Source organism: Desarmillaria tabescens (assembly GCF_030435595.1).
Source record: "Desarmillaria tabescens strain CCBAS 213 chromosome Unknown EV420scaffold_6, whole genome shotgun sequence".
Lineage (NCBI taxonomy): Eukaryota > Fungi > Basidiomycota > Agaricomycetes > Agaricales > Physalacriaceae > Desarmillaria > Desarmillaria tabescens.
In genome coordinates, this window is record NW_026848305.1 from 1,169,884 (window position 1) to 1,191,065 (window position 21,182).

Genomic DNA, 21,182 nt, shown 5'->3' on the forward strand with positions numbered 1-21,182 from the left:
TGCAGACATCTCCTCGTGAGCTCATCATTGAGCGTCTGGGTAAAAGACTATCACTAAGTACAGTTTTATTAAAAAGTTCTACAAAAAGTGCACAATGGAATCAAGTAAGACAAGGCATAGGCATAGGTAGGTTTAAACTATAGAACACGGGGCCCTTCTCAGAAGAGTCAGAATGTATCTTTACGAATGAGCTCCAGAAGGCGCACATTCAGCATTTCATAGTCCCAATGAACCGCCGCCACTCTCCAGAACCGACCAATGCCTCTGTAAATTGTGGCAGCAGCCATAGACCTGTGACTTGTAAATATGGGGATCAATGTATATGAGGCAGGGACCTACTCGCCACGCAGAGTATCCTGCGGTGTGGGTTGTGCATGGTTGTGGATCCTCCACAGTATGTATTCCCCGATGACTTGAGCAGTCTTTTAACGGTTAGATGAAAGCATTCTCGTTTATCCAATTAAAGAGTGCTCACAATTAATCTTGTAAGCGCATCAATGGTGAAGTGAGCTAATCCCGTTATCGATAGAATCCAGGAAACACGGTGGTTAATAGATGACACGACATAACCCATGATGATTGTGCCAAAGATGAGGATTACGAAGCAGACAATGCTTGTTTTCGAGGTGAACTGCACAAGCTATCAACAATGACATCAACAGTCGAAACAAGTTACAATACTCACATAGATGTACTTTGGGAGAGGTAACGGCGTGGGCATCTGAGACGGTGTCCCAAGATTGTCTTTTATAGTATCCCAGTCATCAATACAAATCAATGAGGCTTCAATGAATCGTGCCTCAACGAGCAGACGAAATTTGTTTAGTTTTCCTTTTCGCACAACTTGAATAAGCGTGCTGTAGCTTATTATCAACAGACAGGTATACATTATGATAGATTGTGCATACCTTGACCTCCATTCGCTGTTAGATGAGCGAATACTCAGACCCTGGTAGTAAGTAGTAAGAGTCAGTGCAAGATCTCTTATGTCCACACTTGCCATACACGCACCATTGACTTACTGCCCATGACACCCAAATTTAACAGTGAGGCGCATACTGCGGTTGCAATTGTTTCTCGAGACCGGTCAAAAAACATAGCAAACAACGGCAATGGGAAGATTATGATGTTCACCACAAGACAGAGCAGGTGTAAGCACATGTCCTCTGGCTTCAACTGCAGATCATGAGCCATATTTTCTTGCACAAATAATTAGGCTTACCTGATTTCTGAGAGCAGGGACCACCGTGAGCATAGGTGGTTCCGGCAAAAATCGCACACATGCGTCGCGTAGCCGGTCCCGAATCCACTTCCATACTTTACCAACCCCCTTCCACACGGCGGACGAAGTACCACTAACCCACTTCCACGCGTCAGAAAAAGCCTCGCCAATCCGCTTCCACACAGTAGATGAAGCACTACCAACCTACTCCCACGCGGCAGAAAAAGCCTTGCCAATCCGCTTCCATGCAACAGACAACGCTTCGCCAAGTCGACCAAGCCATGCCCATGTTGCTGACGAGACCTTACAAATCCCTGTCCACATCTGACTCCAAAGGCTGTTCCATACCACCACGCAGGCCTTGGATATCTGTTCCCGTCGTTGTGAAAAGCAGTACCAGATTACAAGGAGGAGGATTAAGCCGCAGATGAGCCAGATTCTGAGGAGACCAATAAGCACCTGCTTTGAGGAGTCGGCATCTCCCTCTGAGGCAGGTAAGCGATGTATTGGAAAAGTATCTGTCATTGTGGTAGACGAAGTGATAGATGGCTCCTGTGATGCGGTGGCTACCAGTGAGCTATTTAGGTGCTCGAATAATAATTCAGCGAGGGGTTGGGCTGCAGAGTCGGTAAGACATGCATTGGTATACATATCAAACTGGGTTATCTGCGACATTGACTTGGCAGGGAGGAGATTAGCTACTCCCCTCCGCTAGTTAGAAAATTAAAGGAGAACTCACAAGTGATCCAAATGCATAGATGGACCCATCAATAGATGTCTGATAAGCAATGCCATCACCAAACACGAGCCTAGTGAGCCCCGTTATACCAGGAACATGAAAGGACTTGATGAGAGTTAATTCGCCTTGCATGTCGGGGATAGCGTCGTAGATGCGTAAGCTACCGTCTTGGAAAAGTCAGGATTATCAGGTTCACTGAAATAGATGAACACGTACCTTTCGTATCTGAGATCCACAGAAGGCCAGTACCCGGTTGGTTCTTCAAAGATGATATAGTAACAGACCCATGGCCGGCACCATGCTTGTTTGTCTCGATAGTACCTGTGTCCACAAACGACGGTACACCATCTCTGCACCGGAAGGAGAAAACAAGGGTTTTGGAGTCGACGTCACTTATATAAAGGAAGCCACCCTCATGAGGATAGACTCCCACACCAGCGTAGACCGGATGCTCATGCTGATGTACTTGAAGAACTGCACCTAGCGAGTTCAACCTATCATGGTTCTTGCCTATGTTGCCAAGGTCGAACCAGTATGTCGTGCCGCTGCCACCAGTGAGAACTGCGATGCGTTGTACATTCCTACATGAGAACTGGCTCGGCAAGATTTCAATCGTTGTTCCTAAATCTGAGGTTAGATGAAGACTTATCATTCAAATAAGACCCTGACCATGACCAGACATGCCCAACTGCTTCAATTCCCGTGGAATGAAAGAATCTACACCTGTAAGGGAGCCATCGTCACCAATTGTCATGTACATGACAATGTCTTCGAGCAACAGCGAGGACTGTCTGCCAGACACCCAATTTTCATCCGATTGAGAAGAACTACCATCACCGACTGTGAAGAAGATGGCACCCTGGCCGTCTAAGGCAAGATCCCCTCCACTCATCCAAGCAGCATCTGCAAGACAGGTATCGGCCGTATCCAGAACTACATGCTCCACAATAGCGCCTGTCATCTTGTCCCAACCCATGATCCATCTCGTAGATCTGTGCTGAATGCATGGGCTAGCGAAGGCCGCATATATGAACTGTCCGTGGTGTAGGAGAGCTGGGCGCTGGTAGTAAACGTCGCCATCAAAAATTTTGTGAGCATCGTTGCGAGCAACAATACCCTCAAGGGAGATGGGGAAGTTTCTCCGCTCTGATAGATCATGAAGGTTGATTGCATGGACAATGTAGTGACCGTGCGACTTAGCGGTCAGATACCAAGTGTCTGTAGTGGGGTCTATGACTCCTGTAGCGGTGATGCCAGCAGTAGGGTTTAGACCTATAGCGCAATTGTGCAGCTCTGTGGACAGAAAGGGCATCTCCAGGTGGCGACTGGCGACGATGAAGCCTGTTGTGGCATCGATCTTGTGGATGCCATTGGACGCTGTGCCCAAAAAGAGGTATGTTTTTGCTTGGACGGACTGTACACCAGGGGTTGCGAGAAGATTTGCCCGGGGTCTGGAAGAACGACCCGAAAAACTAGCCCAAATGTTGAGCTGTGTATGGTTAATGGGTCAAGGTTGTGGTCACTATTAGGCGAGTCAGAGAAAAAGCGGACAAATAGAGGCAGAGGTGACCACAGACGGCTGATAACCCGAACGACAAGAAGCCCTAATATGCTGGTGAGTAACATGAGAACATGCGAAGACAAGCAACATACCCTCCAAATGATATAGTGTTGACCGCAATACATCCAGGCAGAAGGAACCAGAGCAAGTAGAGGAGGACAAGATGCCCCATGGTAGTAAGGAAGAGCCTGAACCGATCGACATTGTGTCAAGATGGCTTCTCTATAAGCTCCTCAGAAGCGAGTCTTGATTTTGTGGTCGTGGTTGGATCCATGTCCATTTTTGGATGTGTATGATGTTGCAGTATACGTCGTAGCGAACGTAGACGGTTTCGCGAGGTCGTGAGTCGCTTGCGATTCGGTCATGTGTGAACTGGGATGGTGTGTTTTATAATAGGAGATGTACCTAGATAATAAATCAGTAAAGAGAAAAAAGAGACCACTTACTGGGCTCAAGACAGAAGGCTCGGTGGCTCAGTGCTCGTGGTATGAAGGCAAGAAAAGATAAATCAAATTTCCATGTCAATCGGATACAAATGGTAAAAGAGGGGTAGCCGCATGCGTACTCTCACGTCGCCAGAGCCCGTAAGTTGTAGCTTTGTGTATATAGATATATTCTAAAATTAAAAGATGTCAGAAGAATGGGAATGTCCTAGCTCAGTTACCTCGACCTCAGGCGAGACTAAACCAACCGGGATACGCGCAAATACAGCATAGGAAGAGTTGCTGCCCCATTCAGCGCACGAACAGTAGTCCAGGCTGTCGTGTCTCGATTCCCAGCGCGCTCCGAGAAGGTGTCGTCAGCCTTTGGCGTCGGTCTTCGCATCGGATGGAGTATGGAAGGGAGTGATGATGAAATAAAGAGAAAAAGAGTGAGAAACAGAATTCAAAAACGATAACGAACCAGTATATACACGACATCTGTGCAAACCATACCAGTCCATCCACCAGCGCTTGAAATAGCTCATTTGTTGGCAAGGCGAGCTACCTCAATGTCGGTGTCTTGATCTTGAACCTTGTTGCCCAAAGGCAGGAGTTGTTGGAACATAAGCTCGTCAGTCCTAAAGCTACATGGTGTCACATCGAGAGGTGATACAGGTCTGTAAGAATGAAAGGCAGCGAAAGTACTAGAGATGATGGTGGAAAAGAAGGAAGACACGTAGCAAACCGAAAAAGGAAATACGAGTCAGCCGGCCCGAGACGTCGAGTCTACGAGCATGGCAACAGATGGCAACTCGTACTACCGCAACGAGGAACGTGACGAGGCTGTGCGGCGGCTACCTTGGATGTACGCGCCAAGAACTTGATCTCCAAGGCTTAATTAGATATCTAAGCATTCTCCAAGTATTATGTGCAGATTCTCTCTTTAGCACTCATGAATCATGATCCATATTGTAGCTTAGTGTGTCAAGTGCGGCCCGGATACTAGCGCTGGAAGAGAGGGCCGTGGTCCGACAGACATGAATTGAATTTGAAACCCTAGCTAGGGTTGTCTAACCGTGACATCGCTAGTAGCGTGTAATTCTTACCCAATTCCATCCAGGGTTTCTCGCGTGATGGCGCAATCTTCAATTATCGTAGTAAAAATATGTAATGATGATATACAAGAAACTATGCGTTCTATCCCTTTATCGAGCTATCCTACCCATAACTTAAGACTACAGACTACTGGTACATTCGGTGTCGTCTATCCTTGGTATACCAGTCCAGTATACACATCCCACATGCGTGCATCCTCCTTGACGGAGGGCAGGGGTAACAGGGTCGGCTCGAAGGTAGGCGTTTGAGGCGGCTCGGAATCAGGAGTAGACGCGCCGGATCTTCGTTCTTCCTCCTCCGATGCATACCCTTGAGGAAGGGTCTGCCCCATACGATACCTCGTCTCCGGTAGCTGCGCCGAAGGTGGCGGTGTAACGATAACAGTTTCCTTGACGAGTGTAGGGGACACGATTTCGCCAAATGGATCACGGAGGAAATCAGCGAAGAACTTTCGCCACTTGGGTCGTGTCGGTATGAAGTGGCCTATAATACAAAGCCCTAATCAGAAAACTGTCACCGGAAAGACAATGGAATACCGACCACCAACGTGCTCCTCAACTCTCTTCGATTCGTGGAAACCCATGAAAATGTTGGCTCTCTCGCGAGGAACGACGAGGTCGACCTTGCCCAAAACGTGGAGGATGGGGGTCCTCAGACAGAAAGCGCCTGTCTCCTGGTGGTACACATTCTTTGAACGGCCTCCCCATGAAGCCAAAGGTCCTCTGAGTAGGAAACCTGCAATCGTGACCAAATATTTCCTACAACGAAACGACATGAGCAGCTATTAATAGAGATCAAGGGTCAGGAACTTACATAGGTGGGTGAGGCGCGACACCGTTGGGGCAGAACGTCGGGTAGAGATGCGGTCGTTCTAACTGTTGCACGAGATGGAATCAGCTGGGATGGAGTGCGCGGTAAGAATAACACAGACCATAGCTGCGATCAGCTCGGCCATCGCTGCTCCCTGGCTATACAAAGAAGTCTGGTTCAGCGACTTGCGAAGAGATCGGTGTAATATGCGCGTACCTAAACCCGAAGATGGCCTACGAGCACATGTCAGTACGTGTATAGAACGAACTAGACAAGAGACCGACCTCAAATCTATTGTTTTGGAGAGTCTCACGGAGCAGATCGAGGGAGGCCTCTATGCCTGGCATAGTGTTTCCTCCGAAATTATGAATAGTAAACCAACGGCGGGGGACACCAGGTCCTTGGGGGCAAGCCGTTGGAACTGAACAGACTGGCGCAGAAATTTCTAAGTTTTCGACTGGAACAGCGCCGCTGGGGTCTGCGGGTGTCATCACCCATGGTGCGTCCAAGAACACTAATCAGCATCATGAGTCAGTTATAACAGCGATCCTGTAAGATGAAAGTGATACAGACAGAATTCAATGTTGTCGTTCGCGCACTCCTTGATCGTAGATGCCAGCTAGAAACACAATCAGAAAGCGCTCATCAGAGACGCGGCATAACGAATGTTTACCAGACGACTCATGAGATATGCGCTTTGGCCATAGCTATAAGGCCAGCCATGTTAGTACAGAGAATTGAGACGGTTGAGTACAACTTACCCATGAAGCATTAAGATTCTACGCTTTTCGATGGAAGACATAGCGGAGGGTGATACTAGTACTGTCTGAGGGGTTGAGAGTTGAGTCCACCTGCGAGGGGCTTATCGAGGAGCCCAAGCTTTGTTCTCCGTTTATAAAGGAAAGTCAGCCTCCCTGAACAACTGCCAACCCTCGGGCCCTGTCATTGCTCGGGATAGATGTAAAATTTTGGGGCAGGCTCAGTGGATTGTATACGGGTAAATTTGCATTGAAAGACCGCGGTGATGCATTCAATGCGATTGATGTGACCGAGCGCTACAATAGAAAAAGGTCTTGTTGAGATGGAAAACCCTTCCGGGCATCAGGCCTTAGGACTAGTACAGTCCAGATACAATGCGAATATTCCAGTCATACCGCAACTTGAATCAATCGATCGAATCCAAATTTAGATCAAGATGGGTGAGTTTGGCTGGCAGCGGTAACTTACGTTGGCCCCGCGCACATATCTCGTGCGCCGCGTGGATCCAATTCACTACGAAATCATTTCTTAATTAGTAAGCGATGCGCACGAATTCAGCAGCGGCATGTCCAAGGTCTGTCGGGTTTCAATGACCTGCCAGTGATTGCCATCCAAGGCGATGTTCTGTTGGAGCCCGGTTAGCTCGGATAGGCCGTCCCTGTAGCAGAGTCCCCAACGCGACTAAAATGCATTGTTACCCTGGTGCTAGGTGAGCGATACTGTTCCGATATCTTTATTTACAAATGAAACTCAACTCCACGCAGATTGAAGGGCCGTCCGAGCCTGAGCTGCATAAGACCACGGGCCGTTGATGCCGCTTGAAAAAATATTGTGTATTAGATGCTGAATAGACGACCGTTGGCAAAACAAAGGACTAATGTAAACACCACCTTTCGAGACCGACCGTGGTTATCCAGTCATTGATCTATATCCTAGTGACAAAGTAGCTGAAATGGAAATAGTGATATCTTGGTGATATCCCCTCAAGATAAGAGCAAGTGAGCAACTCCTCATTTAGAATAGGAGGAATTAGTGGCGATCTTCTTGAATCCGACGAGCACAAGTCTCTGGAATGTGCTGCGTTCCACGGCGATGGCCGAAAGTTGGGGAGAAAATCTTGATATGCGCGGCCGGGAATCTGTCCGGACTGAAGTATTATGGTTCCGTCGTCAGGTACATAGTCCATGAATCGCTGATCTGAACATATTTCGAGATAAAATCGGAAAAAAGTTGAAAAGCGTATTAAGCAGCTGCAACTTCTTCAGGCCACATCAGCGCAATTTCGGTTGTCCCGTATAGGTTATCATAGAACGCCAATCAGAAGATGTTTGTAAAAGCTCGTTAGCATGGGCGGTCGAAGGCACAAGGAAACGGAACGCATTGAAACAAGTTTGTGCATCAAGTTTGGTGCCTAGAATCTGTTGAATCGAGTACAAACGTTCCTTGGTTTGCGGTTTCTCTCGATTTCTTGCTGTCGTTTCGCCAAGAGAATGCGCGACGACGATTAGCGACGTGGACTCGGTTCAAGTTTGGTCAGGAACAAAATCAGACTGACGCCGGGCCGAGATCGCTCGGAGCCAGATCGGACTGAACGGGGACGCTGATGCGGTCCTCTTCCAACTTGTTCAACTTGTTTTACTTTCATCGCGGCTGAAAAAAAAAAAACCAACCATAACACCGCAAGGAGAGAAATATCGGAAGACGTAGGCACAAATGCCGCTGCGCTTGGGAGTCAGCGGGAATTTGGACGCCGTATCGAGTCGCATACTATGGTTCATGTGAGGTCTGCGAGGATATCGATATCGAAGTAGTATTCCACTGGGGCAAAAAAATTCCGTAGTATTCACAGCAGCTGGCGCAACTCTTGAACGTCCGATAACTAGAAGGATGGAAAGAATGCCACTCCGATTCGGTGTTTGTGAAGCACGGTAGAAAGTAGGTGCTTAGTGGCAGGAGTCATCAGACGGTGTAAAGTCGCTCCGAAAGCTGGCTCTAGACTGACTGCTTTTATCTTCAAGTCAGGAGCTCATTAGTTTATCCAGCTTTCCGATGTTACTGCAAGCTTATCTCAGAAAACAACGGTGCTACCCAAGTCGACACGGGTGAAACCAGACTGCGATAAAGAATGCAGCTCCGATGTGTTGATAGAAGTACCCTCAGGCTCGTACTTGACCAGACCATGTCCGTCGAAGTCCAAAATCACGATGGGGAAGTGGCTTTCAATTAAGTGTGGGTAGATAGCACTAGACGGTCCCCAAATAACATTGCCAGTGTCAGCCCGGATCTTCTCTCATCCTGGGTATCGCGGAAGGACCTCCTTCGCCTGACGAACTCCCACAGTAAACATAATCTTTGGAGAGGTCGTATAGGAACAGTTTCTGAGATGCGTGCTCTCCCCGTTGATATTCCACGGAGCACCAGGGACCTAACGACAACGCCCTGGCATATAAGTTGAACGGTTCCATCGAACGTTCTGACTCCCCACCATCGTTCTTTACTATGTTTTAACCCGCACTCTTGCTTGTTCGACAGCCCTATACATATCTGCAGCCGCGCTTGATCTAAGATTGAATGAGGATATGATTTTGGGAATTGCTTCTCGAGATAAGAGCAGTTGTTCTTCAGGAATTGGGGACTTTGATGGTGATTTTTTTGGATCCGACGATCCTGTGTTCGGGGGTGATGGCAGAGCTTTGGGGAGATAGTCGTGATATATTTGGTCAAGAATCTTGCTGGACTGAGGTACTATGGTTCCATTGCCAAGGAGAACTTTCAGGTACTGGGAAGCCCGGTACGCTGCATCACAATACAAAAAATATATTAGACCGCATGAAAGATAGAACACCAGGAGGTACGCACCTCTGTAATGCGACCACGATCGCCATACACAGAAGAAAAACGGGAGATTAGGTATGACGGCTAACGGGGACCGTGTAAGTTTCAGAGCAATCCAGAGTTTGGAGCGACGCACGGATGATCATGAACGGTGCGGTAAACGGTGCAGCAATCATCCAGATCCAGAATCCTTTTCTATGCCGTGGTTCCCGGTGCTCGAGAAGATCCAACAGATGAGCGAGAGAAGCTTCTCCGGAGATTATTGACGGGGGATACAGTAGGGGTATCTGGACAGTTTGGCTGAGGAAACAGTTGTTAGGAGACAGGAAAGCGATGGACCTGCACCTTGACTAGGGACGACTCTTGCTTTCCCACTTTGCCCGAAAAATCGGGATGCAATACAGTCGGTCCTATGGACGGGTCGACGCCCTTCAATGCTAGTTCTTCAAAGTCTATCCTGTCCACGACGCGCTCGCCGTACTGGAAAATTTTCAGCTATTGAGATGTCAATGTAAGGGACGTAGGCAGGGAGTTAAGCCGGTAGCAAGCACCTTCCAGCTTCCCTCCTTTGCCTTCCCGAAACCCGCCCAAGTGTCGGCAGCCTTGTTTTGGGCCCAAAGTAAAAGTCCCCCTTCCGGCATCCATCCAGACCGCCCAACGCTCGACTCCTGCGGCCGTGGCGGATTGAGCTGAAACTGGTAATAGGTCATGATATGCGGTCGCGGTCGTAGTGCAATTGGGGTTATAGAGGGAGGCGGTCGGCGAAGAGGCATTGAGATGATACGCAACATATCGCCCTTGCCCATTTTGGAGAGAAACAAACAGGGTTGCTTGTAGAATGATTGTACCGCAGTCCGTGCACGGGAGTAGGAGAAAGAGAAAGAAAAAAAAAAGTTGGGCGCGCTAACAATGACGGATGTGACGAAGCTGTACGGACGGCACGACATGCCGCTCTACGCGTACGCGGTATTTCACATGTCGGAATAGTCGAAAGTGAACCAGGAATTCCGAAATTTTCGGAGGATACCATCAATACCAAGCTTGCATACCATGTCCTCGCTCTCCATGGACGAAATGGAAGTCCGTATGCATCTCACGTCGCCTAGCTGGACTTTCGGTTGATGATTCTGGATGGATAGTATGGGATAGTAAAATAACAGACAGTAAGGTATTGATACAATTGCTATACGATAATATGTGTAGCAGAATTTATCGGTATCCAACAGGAAGCATTAAGCGTTTAACGGATGACGTTATTTAACCGTCCTACATATATGCAGGTCTTTCTACTTAGCTGAACGCCAGCGTTCCTTGATTTCTCTCTGGATCCGTCATACGATGGACGCGCACAGTATGACCCACTGTAATACTCGTCATGTCCTGCGGCGTGATCAGAATGTACTGCTTCTTGTCCGACTGATTTGCGGTTTCAATCTGGAAGGCTCGTCAGCGGCGGCACTTAGAAGAAAAATAAGTGAAGAACTTGCCATCATCTTCATAGAGATCCGACGATTGACAGCGTCCATAAACACATCAAACTCGTCTAAGAGATCAGTGAGCAACAGGCATGACACCATAGGAACGAAATACAAACCAAGGCAACGGAGTGGGCATCCTATAGCCTCCCACAACGACAAGAGAAGACAAATGGTAGAAAATGACTTTTCACCGCCGCTCAGAGAACGTGGATCCTTGTCCCTGGAACCTTGTGTGGCCGCAACATCGTCCGTCTGAACCTAGAAGAGGGTGAGCCCGCTGCATTGGGGACAGCGTTATTGGCATACCTTGAGCTGCAACGTTCCCTTATCATGGTCAAACAAGACCTTCCCGAAGTAGCCTCGATGAGAGAGGTTGTATTGGAATATCAACTTGCACCGACAAGCGATGTGCAGGCGGAACTCCTGCCATCTGTTCAAACGGGCGACTAGAGAAGCTTTCAATCTCTGGAAATTATTGATCAGTGATGAAACTTGGATACAGCACGTGCTCATCACCTTGTTCAAGGAGACCATTTGCTTCAATTGACTCTCCGCGGCTTCGAGATTTGCCCTTGTCTTGTTGACCTCTACTGTCATTTCGTCGACCGTTGCACCGTGCCTGCAGTAGTGAATGAGAAGCTGCCGCAAGGTCTAGTCATACAGAAACTAACCTCTTCTCTCTCTGCTTTAAGGCTTGCTGAACGGAATCCAGGTTCTTCTGAATTTCGTCTGACCGACGAGTAGTCTCGACACGTTCGCAATAGTCAGTTGCCTTCGCAGTCCAAGCCTGGGGAAATTTGAATTAAAGCGATTACCCCATTGTATTGATGTGAGCTTACCTCAAATTCTTCTTCTAGAACTTTGGCTGCCTCGTTGGCCTCATTGACCTTGGCCTGCTCTTCCGTAAGCTTAGCCTCATAATGCTTGATGCTGTTCTGCGCTTCCAACCGTTTCTCGGCAGCCTTCTCAACCTTGGCTCTAAACATGATTCCGTGAGTATCTGACTAGTCAATGTCGGAGCGTGCACGGATTCCTACCTGAACCGCTTTCTGCCTCGCCTCGAACTCTTCCATGTTCTTCTTCACGGCGTTCAACTGTTCCAGCAGGCCCTTCTGCTCTTCATCAATCTCAGCTTTGCGAGCAAAGTGATCCTTGAATTGTGCTTCGAGGTTCTCCTTCTCCTCTTCAGATTCCTACAGGACGTCGTCAGACATCATCATCATCAAAGCTAGAGGCCACGATAAATGCACCTTCTTTGAAGCCTCTAAACCAGCAATGTTAGCAGGCATATCCTCCTGCGCTGCTTCCTTCAGCTGGCGTAGCCTATCTTTGGCAATTGATATAGCCTGGCGGGCTTGCATCTCTTCTCTCTGCGGAGGAGTAAGGTCAGTCATATCAGTACATGCATAAAGAGACTATAGCTCACCAGCTTAGCATCATATGCGCGTTTGCCCGTCATATATTTCTGCTTCAAGTCATTGACGCGCTGAGTAAGGACCTTGATCTCGTCCTCGTATCGTTTCTTTTCGCGTGTGTAGTGCCTATTTCGGATGAAGACGTTAGTTAACTTGTATGAGATTCTGCATCAGAGTGCTGACTCTTTCTGTGCAGCAGAATTTCGACCACTCAACAACAAGTTGGTGGCGTCGTTCCTTTGTTTCGGCAGTGGAGAAGTCGATTCACCGCCTTCCCTATAAAAGTTAATAAGAATCTCGTCACGATCAAACAAGAGATACAGATGTTGCATACGGGTAGCGTTTGAGGAGATAACCATCTGCGGTCCATGCCTGGCCGCCACCGTTCACTTCCCGTAGTACCTGTTCGCCTTCGCGACGAGTCTTCGCCAAAAACATACTACAAATCATTGACATCTCAGCGATCGCATGGCGAGACAAAAAGAAAGCATACCGCTCAATACCCCTTTGGTTAATCATGATACGAAGCACGTATGGATCAGAAATCTGTGTTAATATTTCTCTCAGCGAAACGAAGCGCTAAAAAGAGACGTTGCATACATCAAGCGCACGAAGCACAGTAAGCATGTGTGCCGGTGGTTCTCCAGCGCTGTAATCGAATATGTCCCTCGGAGCTACGAAGATAAGCAGATGACCGCTACACACAGAATATTAGAAACAGTGTGATCGAAGGAATGAATGCACTGACTTCCCCGACTCGACAAGAATTCGCTTGAGCGGCTTGAGGTCCTGCGCATCAGTAACCGCGAAAGCTGTTAACATTCCACCAAGCTGTCTGCGTAACAAGTCTGCCCACGACTCCGGGTCCCGAACCTTGACATGCACCCCTAGAGGGCCAACAGGCTGATCGCCGACCCATCTCGCTCGTTTGATCCTATCAAGTACTTGGGGAATATCTCGACCATATGCAGCGTACTGGTTCTTTTCTTGCATTTCGCAATTGCGGACCATGTTGTCGCAGCGCATGATGTCATCTCGCAATTTCTTGACGTCGTCGCTTGCTCTTTCACCCTGATCCCTGGTTGTCCGGTTCTCAGCGTCAATCTCATCTTTGGCTTGAGTCAAAGCCGGCAAAGCAGCCTCAGCTTCCTGAAGAGATATACGCGCATCCTCTAACTGACGGCTAGATTCTTCTCGTTTGCTCTGCGTGTCTGCTTCCATCCTACGAGCTTCGTCATCGATCTGCTTTTGGATAAGAGCGATTGACTCCTTGGCTGCCTTGAAGGTGGTGTCCATCTGCCTTCGCTCACTCTACGAAAGTGAGCACACAGGTCTGGAGTCTTTACAATGGACTTACTGCTAACTCGTTAAGAAGACTTTTGTTGTTCCGCATGTTCTCCGACAATTCTTTCTTTTGATCTGCGAGATGATTCATATTGCCCAACGCATGGAATTCCTCGTCACAGCGAGCGACAGCGTCCGTTTCAACCTCGAATCTGGCCTTGACGAGAGAAAAGTGATCAGTGTCAAATCACGGGTCAAACATAACGACTACGTACTCGAGCTTCTTTCAGATTGCCTTCAATTTTGGGGATCCTGCGACCCATCTTGGCCGCGTGCTCAACAGCTTTCGTCATCTCAGCCTCTTTGTCGTGAACAAAAGACCAAGCTAACTCCTTCTTGAGCTCAACGACCTTCTTTTGTTGATCACGAGCTTTGGTAGCCTCTTGGAATCGGGCCATAGCCTCTTTGCAGGCTGCACGCAAATCTGGAAGCACTTCTTTCTTCGAGCTAAGGACCTTTGATGTATGCTCGATGTTTTCAAGGCACGTGGTGTATTCATCCGACAACCGGGAGAGTTGAGTGCCGCGAAGGAAGAACTACCTGGTGTCAGTAAAATAGCTTATATGACTCGTGGGAACATACCTTGTACTTGTCAGTGGGATGGGAAGCACTCAAGAACTGCCGAGCGGCATCTGGACACAACTGTCAAAAAAAGAACAAGTCAAGGTCATCGGAAAGTCAGACCTTGTGTCAGGACATTCATGGGATTGTCAACCTGAATGTTCATATGATCGCAAATGGCCGCAAGCTCTTCCTTCTTCGTGCTGATGACTTTACCATCTCTACTTTTGATCTTCCAGGAAGAATTGCCTTCCTTTGTAAACTTCCGAGTAATGACAATAGATTTCCCGTACTCCTTAGGCTTATACGCTTCTTCACCTTGATTTTTTATCTGAATTGTCACTTCGGAGGCGCTGGACAATGTCAAGACCGTCTGGCATGTATAAAACAAGGAACTCACGGTTGGCCTTCCCGGATAAAAGCTTTCAAACCACTTCCCCGGCCCGTGGAATTAGCTTTACCGCCAAGCGCAACTGTTATGGCCGAAAGAACGGCGCTCTTCCCACCTAAAAAAATTCAGATGGAGGAGTCCAACGAAAAATAGGCACACGTACTGCCATTGTGACCTAAGACTCGAGTTCAGTACCGAATGGATACGTGCTTCTTAGACATACCAATAATAAAGTTGATCTGTGGACCGAAACTGAAAGTCAGATACTTGTGGCACATGAACTGGTGCATCTCTATGGCTTCGATGATTCCATGTTCAGCGATACCCTACAAAAATGCTTAAATGGAAAGATAGAATGTAAAACTGCGGACATACACCAGCGACTTTACGTTTGGACTCCACAGCAGCCCTAATCCGCTCTTGATGTATTTCCTCAAATTGCTCATCATCGATGCCGGTTTGTTGCATATCAACTTCAGCGCCGGATTCTTCGTCGTCGTCATTTCTTTGCGCCCTTTCTTTTCCTTTGCTAGTGCCATTGAGACGCGTCTTTTCACGCGTTTGGGAGGAATGTGTCTCGTTGTACTCGTTGGTGCGGGCCCGCTTAGGGGCAGGAGTGCCTCCAGTAGAGTCTTCACTGTCACTCTCAATGGTGACAGGTCGTTTGGCCATTGGATGGAGAATAGAGAGTAGAGATGGTGGTGGCGGCAAGAATCTTTGATGAGAGACGACGCGACCCGGACAACAGCAGCAAATATCGCCACATTAGTCACGTGACTAGGTTACACGCCTCGGACTTCCGGCCCGGGAAGTATACCGCAGCCAAAGATCCACGTCGACCATCGCTGCCCGTCAACAGACAGTGGTCGCAACCATGCTTGCATTATTCGTAATGACGGCCCTCTTGGGGGTATCATCCTTTGCGTGTGGAATTTTACCGTTATCCTTTACATTTTCAAGTAAGTATGTCTGTCAAATAACAATCTGTCCTCACGTTACCATCGCTTTATTATAGGGAGCCATTTGCTTCGTCTTACATTGATTGGGACCGGCCTACTTCTTGGAACTGCTTTAGGAGTGATCATACCAGAGTATGTCTACTTCTCCGCCATGTAGTCATTTATTGATGTCTACAGAGGAATAGAAGCTCTTGTAAAGGCCCAGATTGATCCTGAGCTGTTATCGTCCCGTGTGGCCCTCTCATTACTCTTTGGGTTCACTGCTATGCTCATAGTGGAACAATTCGTCTCCCCACATTCACATTCTTCGTCGGACGTTCCAGCTATACCTCTACATAATCACGAAACTTTAAGCGTTGAATTCGACGCTGAACTAGGGGACCTGGGGGCCCGAGAGGTCCCTGCTCGGCCTGGCTATGTCCAAGTTGATGGCGATCCTCGAAGTGTTGTTACCAATGAGGCAAAAGCACGGGCATATCCATTGACATTTGGACTAGTAATTCACAGTCTAGCAGATGGGCTTGCTTTAGGCGTCTCTCTGTTTCCCAGCAATGGAGACGATTCTTCCCGTCTTTCGTTCATCGTTTTTCTTGCCATCATGGTTCACAAAGGTGACGCCTCGACGTTGGTCTTGTGTCATGGTACATCGCTTATCTAACCTTTACTTTAGCGCCTACCTCTTTGGCTTTGACGACTTCGCTACTGGCCACATCGCTTCCTCGCCCTGAGTGTAAGAAGCACCTTGCCGTTTTCAGCGCTACAACGCCGGTGGCCACATTTGCTACTTACGCGTTCTTGTCTTTCTTTGGTGCCGGAGATCACGCAGACTGGACAGGCCTTGCGTTACTCATTTCTGTACGTTGCACACCGTTTCTAGACTCTTGCTAGGCTCACAATTCATCTACTTCAGGGTGGTACTTTTTTATATGTCGCCACTGTTCTTCAACCAGTGTCAGGTCGCTCCGGTTCCGAGAATGCATCAGAAATCCACAAGGTCATGCGGGTTATTCTTATAATATTTGGCATTTTGGTGCCATTCACTCTCAGTTCTCTGTTAGGCCACGGCCATTAAGTCGCGGGCATTTCGGGGTTCTCGTTGTGCATGTGCTCAGAATACCAGGGCGTGACGAGAAGTGTTCAAGACGTGATTGCTATACTGTGGGTATGTGAATAAAGGCTACAATAATGCTACAGGTTCTACGAATTTCCATACGAGTTGCATCAACTATCACTCCTTCATTATATCCTGACCTTCGTTCTTATACTTCGCTAGCTGATTTCGCCATGGCTCCCATGATTTGCTATACTTCTTTAACAAACTCCCCAATTCCTCGCGCTGCTCTCTCTATCAAACAATTAGAGAAAGGAGGTGTTTGCACAGGTATAAAATCTTACAATATTCCATGGCATTTCACCACCGTAGACATCAGTAAACAATTCTCCGACTTCACAGAGACTGGTAGACTCGGCCCTCTTGAATTCCTTCATGACGTCTGCTTTCAACCTTGTCTTCAGGGCTTCTTCTGCTTCAGCATCCCACCATCCCTGAGATTCCATAAAGAGTCGGAACCTGACGATGGGATTGTCGATGCGTTTACGGTCTTCGACTTCAGATCTCGCCCGATATGCGAATGAGTCGTCCGAAGTCGAGTGATGTCCTACTCTGGAAACTATTTGATGGTCAATCAACAGCCTTGGCTCTAGGACTTACCTGTAAGTCATCGCCTCAACTAAGGCGGGACGCCCTTGCTCCACACAGCGCTGTCTAGCTTCCTTTACAGCGGTCATCACGGCAAGCACGTCGTTGCCATCCACACGGATGGTGTCGATGCCATATCCCGGTCCTCGACTGGCAATACCATCGCCGTTGTACTGTTCCGTGCTGGGAGTACTGATAGCAAATCCATTGTTCCGGACAATGAATATAACCGGAGAGGGGATCGTGGATGCTAGCATAAGTCCCGCATGAAAATCTGTGCAAGAGTTAGCAGACCAAGAAGCTACGTATATAGTTACAACTTACCACCCTCAGATGCGGCTCCTTCACCAAAGAAGCAAGCGGCGACTGTGCCAGATCGCATACGACGGAGAGCATACGCGACGCCTGCTGCTTGTGGAATTTGTGTAGCAAGGGGCGAGGAAATAGTATGAAAGTGATGCTCGGGAGATCCGAAATGCTACAAATAGATGAGCGCTGGCATGAGACTTCTGTCTTGTACTCACAACCGGCATTTGCCTGCCTTTTCCCGACATGTCTTCATGATTCCCGAAACACTGTGCAAAGACTTGTCGAATCCCGAAATTACGCCATAACAAGACACCCATTTCGCGATACTGCCCTATAGTCTGGAAGTCAACGTGCAGAACAGTAGCCGAATGTGCTTGGCTGACCAAGAACTCTAAGAAGGGGCATCAGAACACAAGTATAAGCGCGCTTGTGATAGGGAGACTTACTCATCATTCATAGCTAGACCAGCCGCCGCACCAGTTATCGTAGCTTCCTCGCCATACTAGTTCAAAATAAACGCGACGCCAAGTGTGATACACAGATCTATAAACTGACCGTAGTCATCTGGAAGAGATGCATCAGATCCGCAATGAGCTTGTCATAAGCAATGTATGCCACCAACATAGAATGATATCTTTCCCTGCCGTTGCACATTATACAGGATGTTGTCAAGAGCCGGTAGTAGTTGCATGTTTTCGTAACTGCTGAAGCCTCGGTTGATGATGCAAGGAGCAGCGTGGTGCACTTACAGTCTTCGTGCAAGCTGCTCATCAATCTAGGCGACAAAACACAGATTCCACAACATATTTACTAGTAAATGTAGAATAATCATACCTCTATATTAGAGGTTGCATCCAGAAGCTTGCCAGCACTGTCCAGGACACGATAGGTCGGAATTTGCTGTCCATTGGACGTTACAGTGTTGAAGAACTCGGGTCGAGAAACAATTGGTGACTGAGAATGAGGCAAGCGCTCCCTCGGTTGGCTATAGCTTCGTAAAGGACGAAAATTAGACTGCTTGAGCACGGAAAGCCTTCCTGTGGTGACCGACCGGAACATAGCACTCTTTCCCCGCCAAGTTTGGTTCCCCGCATTCGTCATCAAACTCGGTCCGGTGGTGCCGGATCAGGGGTAGCTAGCAAGTTTTCCTTGGAATTTCCTACTATACTTGCGTCGTAACCAACTCTTCCACCTCAGCTGCGTCCACCAACCATGGTATCAGGAATTAATATTGATGAAAGTTGTAGCATCGCTCCAGGCACTTTCTGATGTTTGCCGAAGTGGTTGCGATGCGTGTCATGTGTTACCGTACCTAAACTGTAACCAGCTGGCGGAATCATTTCTCTGTTCGTTTCTCACCACCCCTACCCTTGTATCTCTGTGGCTAGTCCACGATTCGGGCGGCCGGTCCCCATGAACTAGGTCTCTCTTTATCTTCTTCCATGCTGGTCGTCACCTTTGCTTTTCTGCTAGGCGTAGCGGCCTTGGGATCGCAGGTCGTCCTCGCAAAATCATTTAAATTCAAGTTCGATAATGAAAGCATTACCCAGTGCGCTCCCGTCTCCATCTCTTTCCTGGGGAGCGACATTCCGGCCGATTCTATCCCTGTTAATCTCACTCTCTTTCCCCTCAATGCACCACCTGTCGCTATACCCATACCCAATGCGGCAATAAACTCCTCCGGGGTCTATATCACCTTTTTCCCGCTGAAAGCTGGCACAACATTTATTGCTTCTCTCGACGATCAGGACGGAGATAACAGCGCCAAGGTATCCGACTTGTTCAAGATCCTAGATTCAGACAACACGACCTGCCTTCCTCCCGATCCTGATGGGAAGAAATTGTTCACCTTTGATCCTCCTGCAGAACAATGCGGTAATTTTACCGTACACTACAATACGACAGAGGCCCCGTCTGTCCGTCTATTGAAGCCAAGAGGCCCATCGTTTTTGCTGCCGCAGGTAGACGACGATGCGGCCTCTGGAACGGCCATTTACAACATGAATTTTTCACGTCAAAACGATGTTGTACTGTTGTTTGACAGTGGACCCCATCAACAGAGCACTTCGTCTTTGATAACAGGCAGGTTTCGGACTTATCCTCGCCTCAATCGCCCGATCTAACCTTGGGCTTTCTAGTTTCTGGCGACGCGACCACGTCAAAAACCTGCCTATCTAATAATGATGCAAATGGCAACAATGGGACCAACAATCAAGACAACGGTGCGACTACCCAGTCGGCAGTTCCGAGGTAAACGGACTTCAGGCTGGAACTTTTTTGTTCTATTCTAATGACTTCCAAAGGAATGTCGCTATCGGTGTTGGCGTAGGGTCAGGATTGGTGGTTCTGATATCAATTCTCATCATCATCTTTATCATTCGTGAGAGGCGGCACCGCAAGCAGCGATTGAATCGCATCCCCTTCGTTCCAGATGTCCCCTACAAACGACGTTCATTTGATCACACAGAGAAAGAAGATTACTCTCATTTTCGACCCCCCGAACTCCAGTACTCAGACGGGGTTGTGGTGGACCCTCCTTACGCCCTTGCCAATTATTCTCCGTCTGTTTCCAGTTTTTCCCGTGGCAGTGGTCAGTCATGGGACATTGTCAGTCCCGGTCAGACAAGACGTGCGTCTGACAGATTCGCTCCCATGAGCAGGTCCACAAGTATGAACCCTCTGGATATCGAGGGAATGCTGAATATGGTTGCAACCCAAAATAATGCCCAACCTGCCAGCTCAGGAGCGCGATCGGAGTCATCATTTGGCAACCTCGGAAATCCTCGCTTCTTGCGCGTGCCGTCTTACTTGCAACCAGAAACATCGGGAAATCCTGCATCTGCTGCTATCCCACCCTTTGCATCTGAGAGTACTCGAAGCTCTACCGTCTCCGCTCATGTCTCGCATGCTTCCTCCAACTCTGTGATCCAACCCCTTCCGCAAGTCGTTGTTGGCCTCCCTTCATCTCCTCGAAACAGAGCTCCAATTCAACAACTACCCTCGAGCGACGACAGTAGATCACCGGTTATTCCATTAACTTATAATCGGGATACCGTTTCAAGCTGGGGAAATATTGCTGGGTTGGCTAAATGACGGTTCTGCCAGGTGTGTCAAATTCCTACTTTACTATAGTGCGAGTATATATGTGATGCATCGACAGGGCGTATTTGGACCAGGTGTCCGAGTAGCAACTTTCATTCTCATGGGTCATTAGCCAATCATTAAAGCCACCTTTTTTATTTCATTAACAACTATCATGTACTTTTTGTTCATCCGAACTAGGGCCTCTCCGAAGTGACCGTTATTTATTAAGCAACCCACAAAACGTCACCGTAGTATCTATTTGTCAATCATCCCCACTCATGCAAATTGCACAGATGGTGGATAGTATACGAAGTGTGCCTATCCTCCGGTACCTAGCTATCCTTGGGTAGCTTCTGAGCCTCCTGGCGCGCTTTCTTTCGTCCCCCCATCATTAATGATACATAATCTGCACCTCCAAGCAGCGACTCATTGCTTCCCCCCTTATTCGCTGCTTTGCTTTTCAGGCTAGCTCTTTTTT

General features: G+C 48.2%; 8 protein-coding genes across 8 annotated transcripts; 2 read left to right on the forward strand and 6 right to left on the reverse strand.

Moving 5' to 3' along the window:
- Window positions 1–35: 35 nt before the first annotated feature.
- EV420DRAFT_1517377 (uncharacterized protein) lies at window positions 36–1,033 on the reverse strand. The gene is given in 7 exon segments (XM_060472006.1): window positions 36–58; window positions 69–154; window positions 207–291; window positions 340–422; window positions 476–631; window positions 686–857; window positions 909–1,033. The coding sequence occupies 6 exon segments, from the start codon at window positions 1,001–1,003 to the stop codon at window positions 101–103; spliced, it is 645 nt and encodes a 214-aa protein (XP_060335767.1). The 5' UTR covers window positions 1,004–1,033; the 3' UTR covers window positions 36–58; window positions 69–100.
- Window positions 1,034–1,237: 204 nt separating this feature from the next.
- On the reverse strand, window positions 1,238–3,366 carry EV420DRAFT_1055480 (uncharacterized protein). The gene is made up of 4 exons (XM_060465554.1): window positions 2,631–3,366; window positions 2,178–2,582; window positions 1,962–2,128; window positions 1,238–1,900 (listed from the first exon to the last, which is right to left on the reverse strand). The coding sequence occupies exons 1-4, from the start codon at window positions 3,271–3,273 to the stop codon at window positions 1,427–1,429; spliced, it is 1,689 nt and encodes a 562-aa protein (XP_060335768.1). The 5' UTR covers window positions 3,274–3,366; the 3' UTR covers window positions 1,238–1,426.
- A 1,842-nt stretch (window positions 3,367–5,208) lies between these two features.
- EV420DRAFT_1638194 (serine hydrolase-domain-containing protein) lies at window positions 5,209–6,672 on the reverse strand (the record flags this gene model as incomplete). The annotated part of the gene is made up of 9 exons (XM_060476807.1): window positions 5,209–5,543; window positions 5,601–5,818; window positions 5,874–5,935; window positions 5,992–6,028; window positions 6,087–6,103; window positions 6,155–6,384; window positions 6,444–6,489; window positions 6,544–6,577; window positions 6,632–6,672. 9 exons carry the CDS (start codon window positions 6,670–6,672, stop codon window positions 5,209–5,211), a joined length of 1,020 nt encoding a protein of 339 aa, XP_060335769.1.
- A 2,454-nt stretch (window positions 6,673–9,126) lies between these two features.
- Window positions 9,127–10,270, reverse strand: EV420DRAFT_1638195 (mitochondrial K+-H+ exchange-related-domain-containing protein; the record flags this gene model as incomplete). Its single annotated transcript, XM_060476808.1, has 5 exons — window positions 9,127–9,425; window positions 9,489–9,548; window positions 9,601–9,751; window positions 9,804–9,959; window positions 10,016–10,270. 5 exons carry the CDS (start codon window positions 10,268–10,270, stop codon window positions 9,127–9,129), a joined length of 921 nt encoding a protein of 306 aa, XP_060335770.1.
- Window positions 10,271–10,537: 267 nt separating this feature from the next.
- Window positions 10,538–15,357, reverse strand: EV420DRAFT_1517394 (P-loop containing nucleoside triphosphate hydrolase protein). Its single transcript, XM_060472007.1, has 22 exons — window positions 15,029–15,357; window positions 14,877–14,979; window positions 14,663–14,768; window positions 14,386–14,615; window positions 14,284–14,333; window positions 13,917–14,237; window positions 13,715–13,858; window positions 13,106–13,668; window positions 12,958–13,054; window positions 12,851–12,903; window positions 12,692–12,796; window positions 12,541–12,633; window positions 12,369–12,483; window positions 12,193–12,312; window positions 11,980–12,135; window positions 11,782–11,913; window positions 11,614–11,729; window positions 11,459–11,561; window positions 11,249–11,407; window positions 11,059–11,200; window positions 10,952–11,007; window positions 10,538–10,898 (listed from the first exon to the last, which is right to left on the reverse strand). The coding sequence occupies exons 1-22, from the start codon at window positions 15,323–15,325 to the stop codon at window positions 10,755–10,757; spliced, it is 3,405 nt and encodes a 1,134-aa protein (XP_060335771.1). The 5' UTR covers window positions 15,326–15,357; the 3' UTR covers window positions 10,538–10,754.
- Window positions 15,358–15,476: 119 nt separating this feature from the next.
- Window positions 15,477–16,826, forward strand: EV420DRAFT_1055662 (Zinc/iron permease). The gene is made up of 5 exons (XM_060465555.1): window positions 15,477–15,612; window positions 15,669–15,744; window positions 15,790–16,223; window positions 16,283–16,467; window positions 16,523–16,826. The coding sequence occupies exons 1-5, from the start codon at window positions 15,528–15,530 to the stop codon at window positions 16,682–16,684; spliced, it is 942 nt and encodes a 313-aa protein (XP_060335772.1). The 5' UTR covers window positions 15,477–15,527; the 3' UTR covers window positions 16,685–16,826.
- A 14-nt stretch (window positions 16,827–16,840) lies between these two features.
- EV420DRAFT_1618432 (branched-chain alpha-keto acid dehydrogenase E1-alpha subunit) lies at window positions 16,841–18,679 on the reverse strand (the record flags this gene model as incomplete). The annotated part of the gene is made up of 9 exons (XM_060475339.1): window positions 16,841–16,957; window positions 17,008–17,275; window positions 17,324–17,585; window positions 17,636–17,789; window positions 17,836–17,998; window positions 18,067–18,122; window positions 18,243–18,321; window positions 18,370–18,395; window positions 18,455–18,679. The coding sequence occupies 9 exons, from the start codon at window positions 18,677–18,679 to the stop codon at window positions 16,841–16,843; spliced, it is 1,350 nt and encodes a 449-aa protein (XP_060335773.1).
- A 252-nt stretch (window positions 18,680–18,931) lies between these two features.
- Window positions 18,932–20,902, forward strand: EV420DRAFT_1056675 (uncharacterized protein). Its single transcript, XM_060465557.1, has 4 exons — window positions 18,932–19,702; window positions 19,759–19,870; window positions 19,924–20,725; window positions 20,781–20,902. The coding sequence occupies exons 1-3, from the start codon at window positions 19,063–19,065 to the stop codon at window positions 20,711–20,713; spliced, it is 1,542 nt and encodes a 513-aa protein (XP_060335774.1). The 5' UTR covers window positions 18,932–19,062; the 3' UTR covers window positions 20,714–20,725; window positions 20,781–20,902.
- Window positions 20,903–21,182: the final 280 nt, after the last annotated feature.

Coding starts and splice junctions, on each gene's coding strand:
- EV420DRAFT_1517377 (XM_060472006.1), bottom strand. CDS start 1,003: ATGGCAAGTGTGGACATAAGAGATCTTGCACTGACTCTTACTACTTAC. Junction 292..339: donor CAGGATACTCTGCGTGGCGA/GTAGGTCCCTGC, acceptor TACAAGTCACAG/GTCTATGGCTGCTGCCACAA. Junction 155..206: donor GGGACTATGAAATGCTGAAT/GTGCGCCTTCTG, acceptor TCTTCTGAGAAG/GGCCCCGTGTTCTATAGTTT.
- EV420DRAFT_1055662 (XM_060465555.1), top strand. CDS start 15,528: ATGCTTGCATTATTCGTAATGACGGCCCTCTTGGGGGTATCATCCTTT. Junction 15,613..15,668: donor GTTATCCTTTACATTTTCAA/GTAAGTATGTCT, acceptor GCTTTATTATAG/GGAGCCATTTGCTTCGTCTT. Junction 16,224..16,282: donor TGCCATCATGGTTCACAAAG/GTGACGCCTCGA, acceptor CCTTTACTTTAG/CGCCTACCTCTTTGGCTTTG.
- EV420DRAFT_1056675 (XM_060465557.1), top strand. CDS start 19,063: ATGCTGGTCGTCACCTTTGCTTTTCTGCTAGGCGTAGCGGCCTTGGGA. Junction 19,703..19,758: donor CACTTCGTCTTTGATAACAG/GCAGGTTTCGGA, acceptor TGGGCTTTCTAG/TTTCTGGCGACGCGACCACG. Junction 19,871..19,923: donor ACCCAGTCGGCAGTTCCGAG/GTAAACGGACTT, acceptor TGACTTCCAAAG/GAATGTCGCTATCGGTGTTG.
- EV420DRAFT_1517394 (XM_060472007.1), bottom strand. CDS start 15,325: ATGGCCAAACGACCTGTCACCATTGAGAGTGACAGTGAAGACTCTACT. Junction 14,238..14,283: donor ATCCCACTGACAAGTACAAG/GTATGTTCCCAC, acceptor GACACCAGGTAG/TTCTTCCTTCGCGGCACTCA. Junction 11,730..11,781: donor TTCTAGAAGAAGAATTTGAG/GTAAGCTCACAT, acceptor AAATTTCCCCAG/GCTTGGACTGCGAAGGCAAC.
- EV420DRAFT_1055480 (XM_060465554.1), bottom strand. CDS start 3,273: ATGCCCTTTCTGTCCACAGAGCTGCACAATTGCGCTATAGGTCTAAAC. Junction 2,583..2,630: donor GTTGGGCATGTCTGGTCATG/GTCAGGGTCTTA, acceptor CCTCAGATTTAG/GAACAACGATTGAAATCTTG. Junction 2,129..2,177: donor GTGGATCTCAGATACGAAAG/GTACGTGTTCAT, acceptor GACTTTTCCAAG/ACGGTAGCTTACGCATCTAC.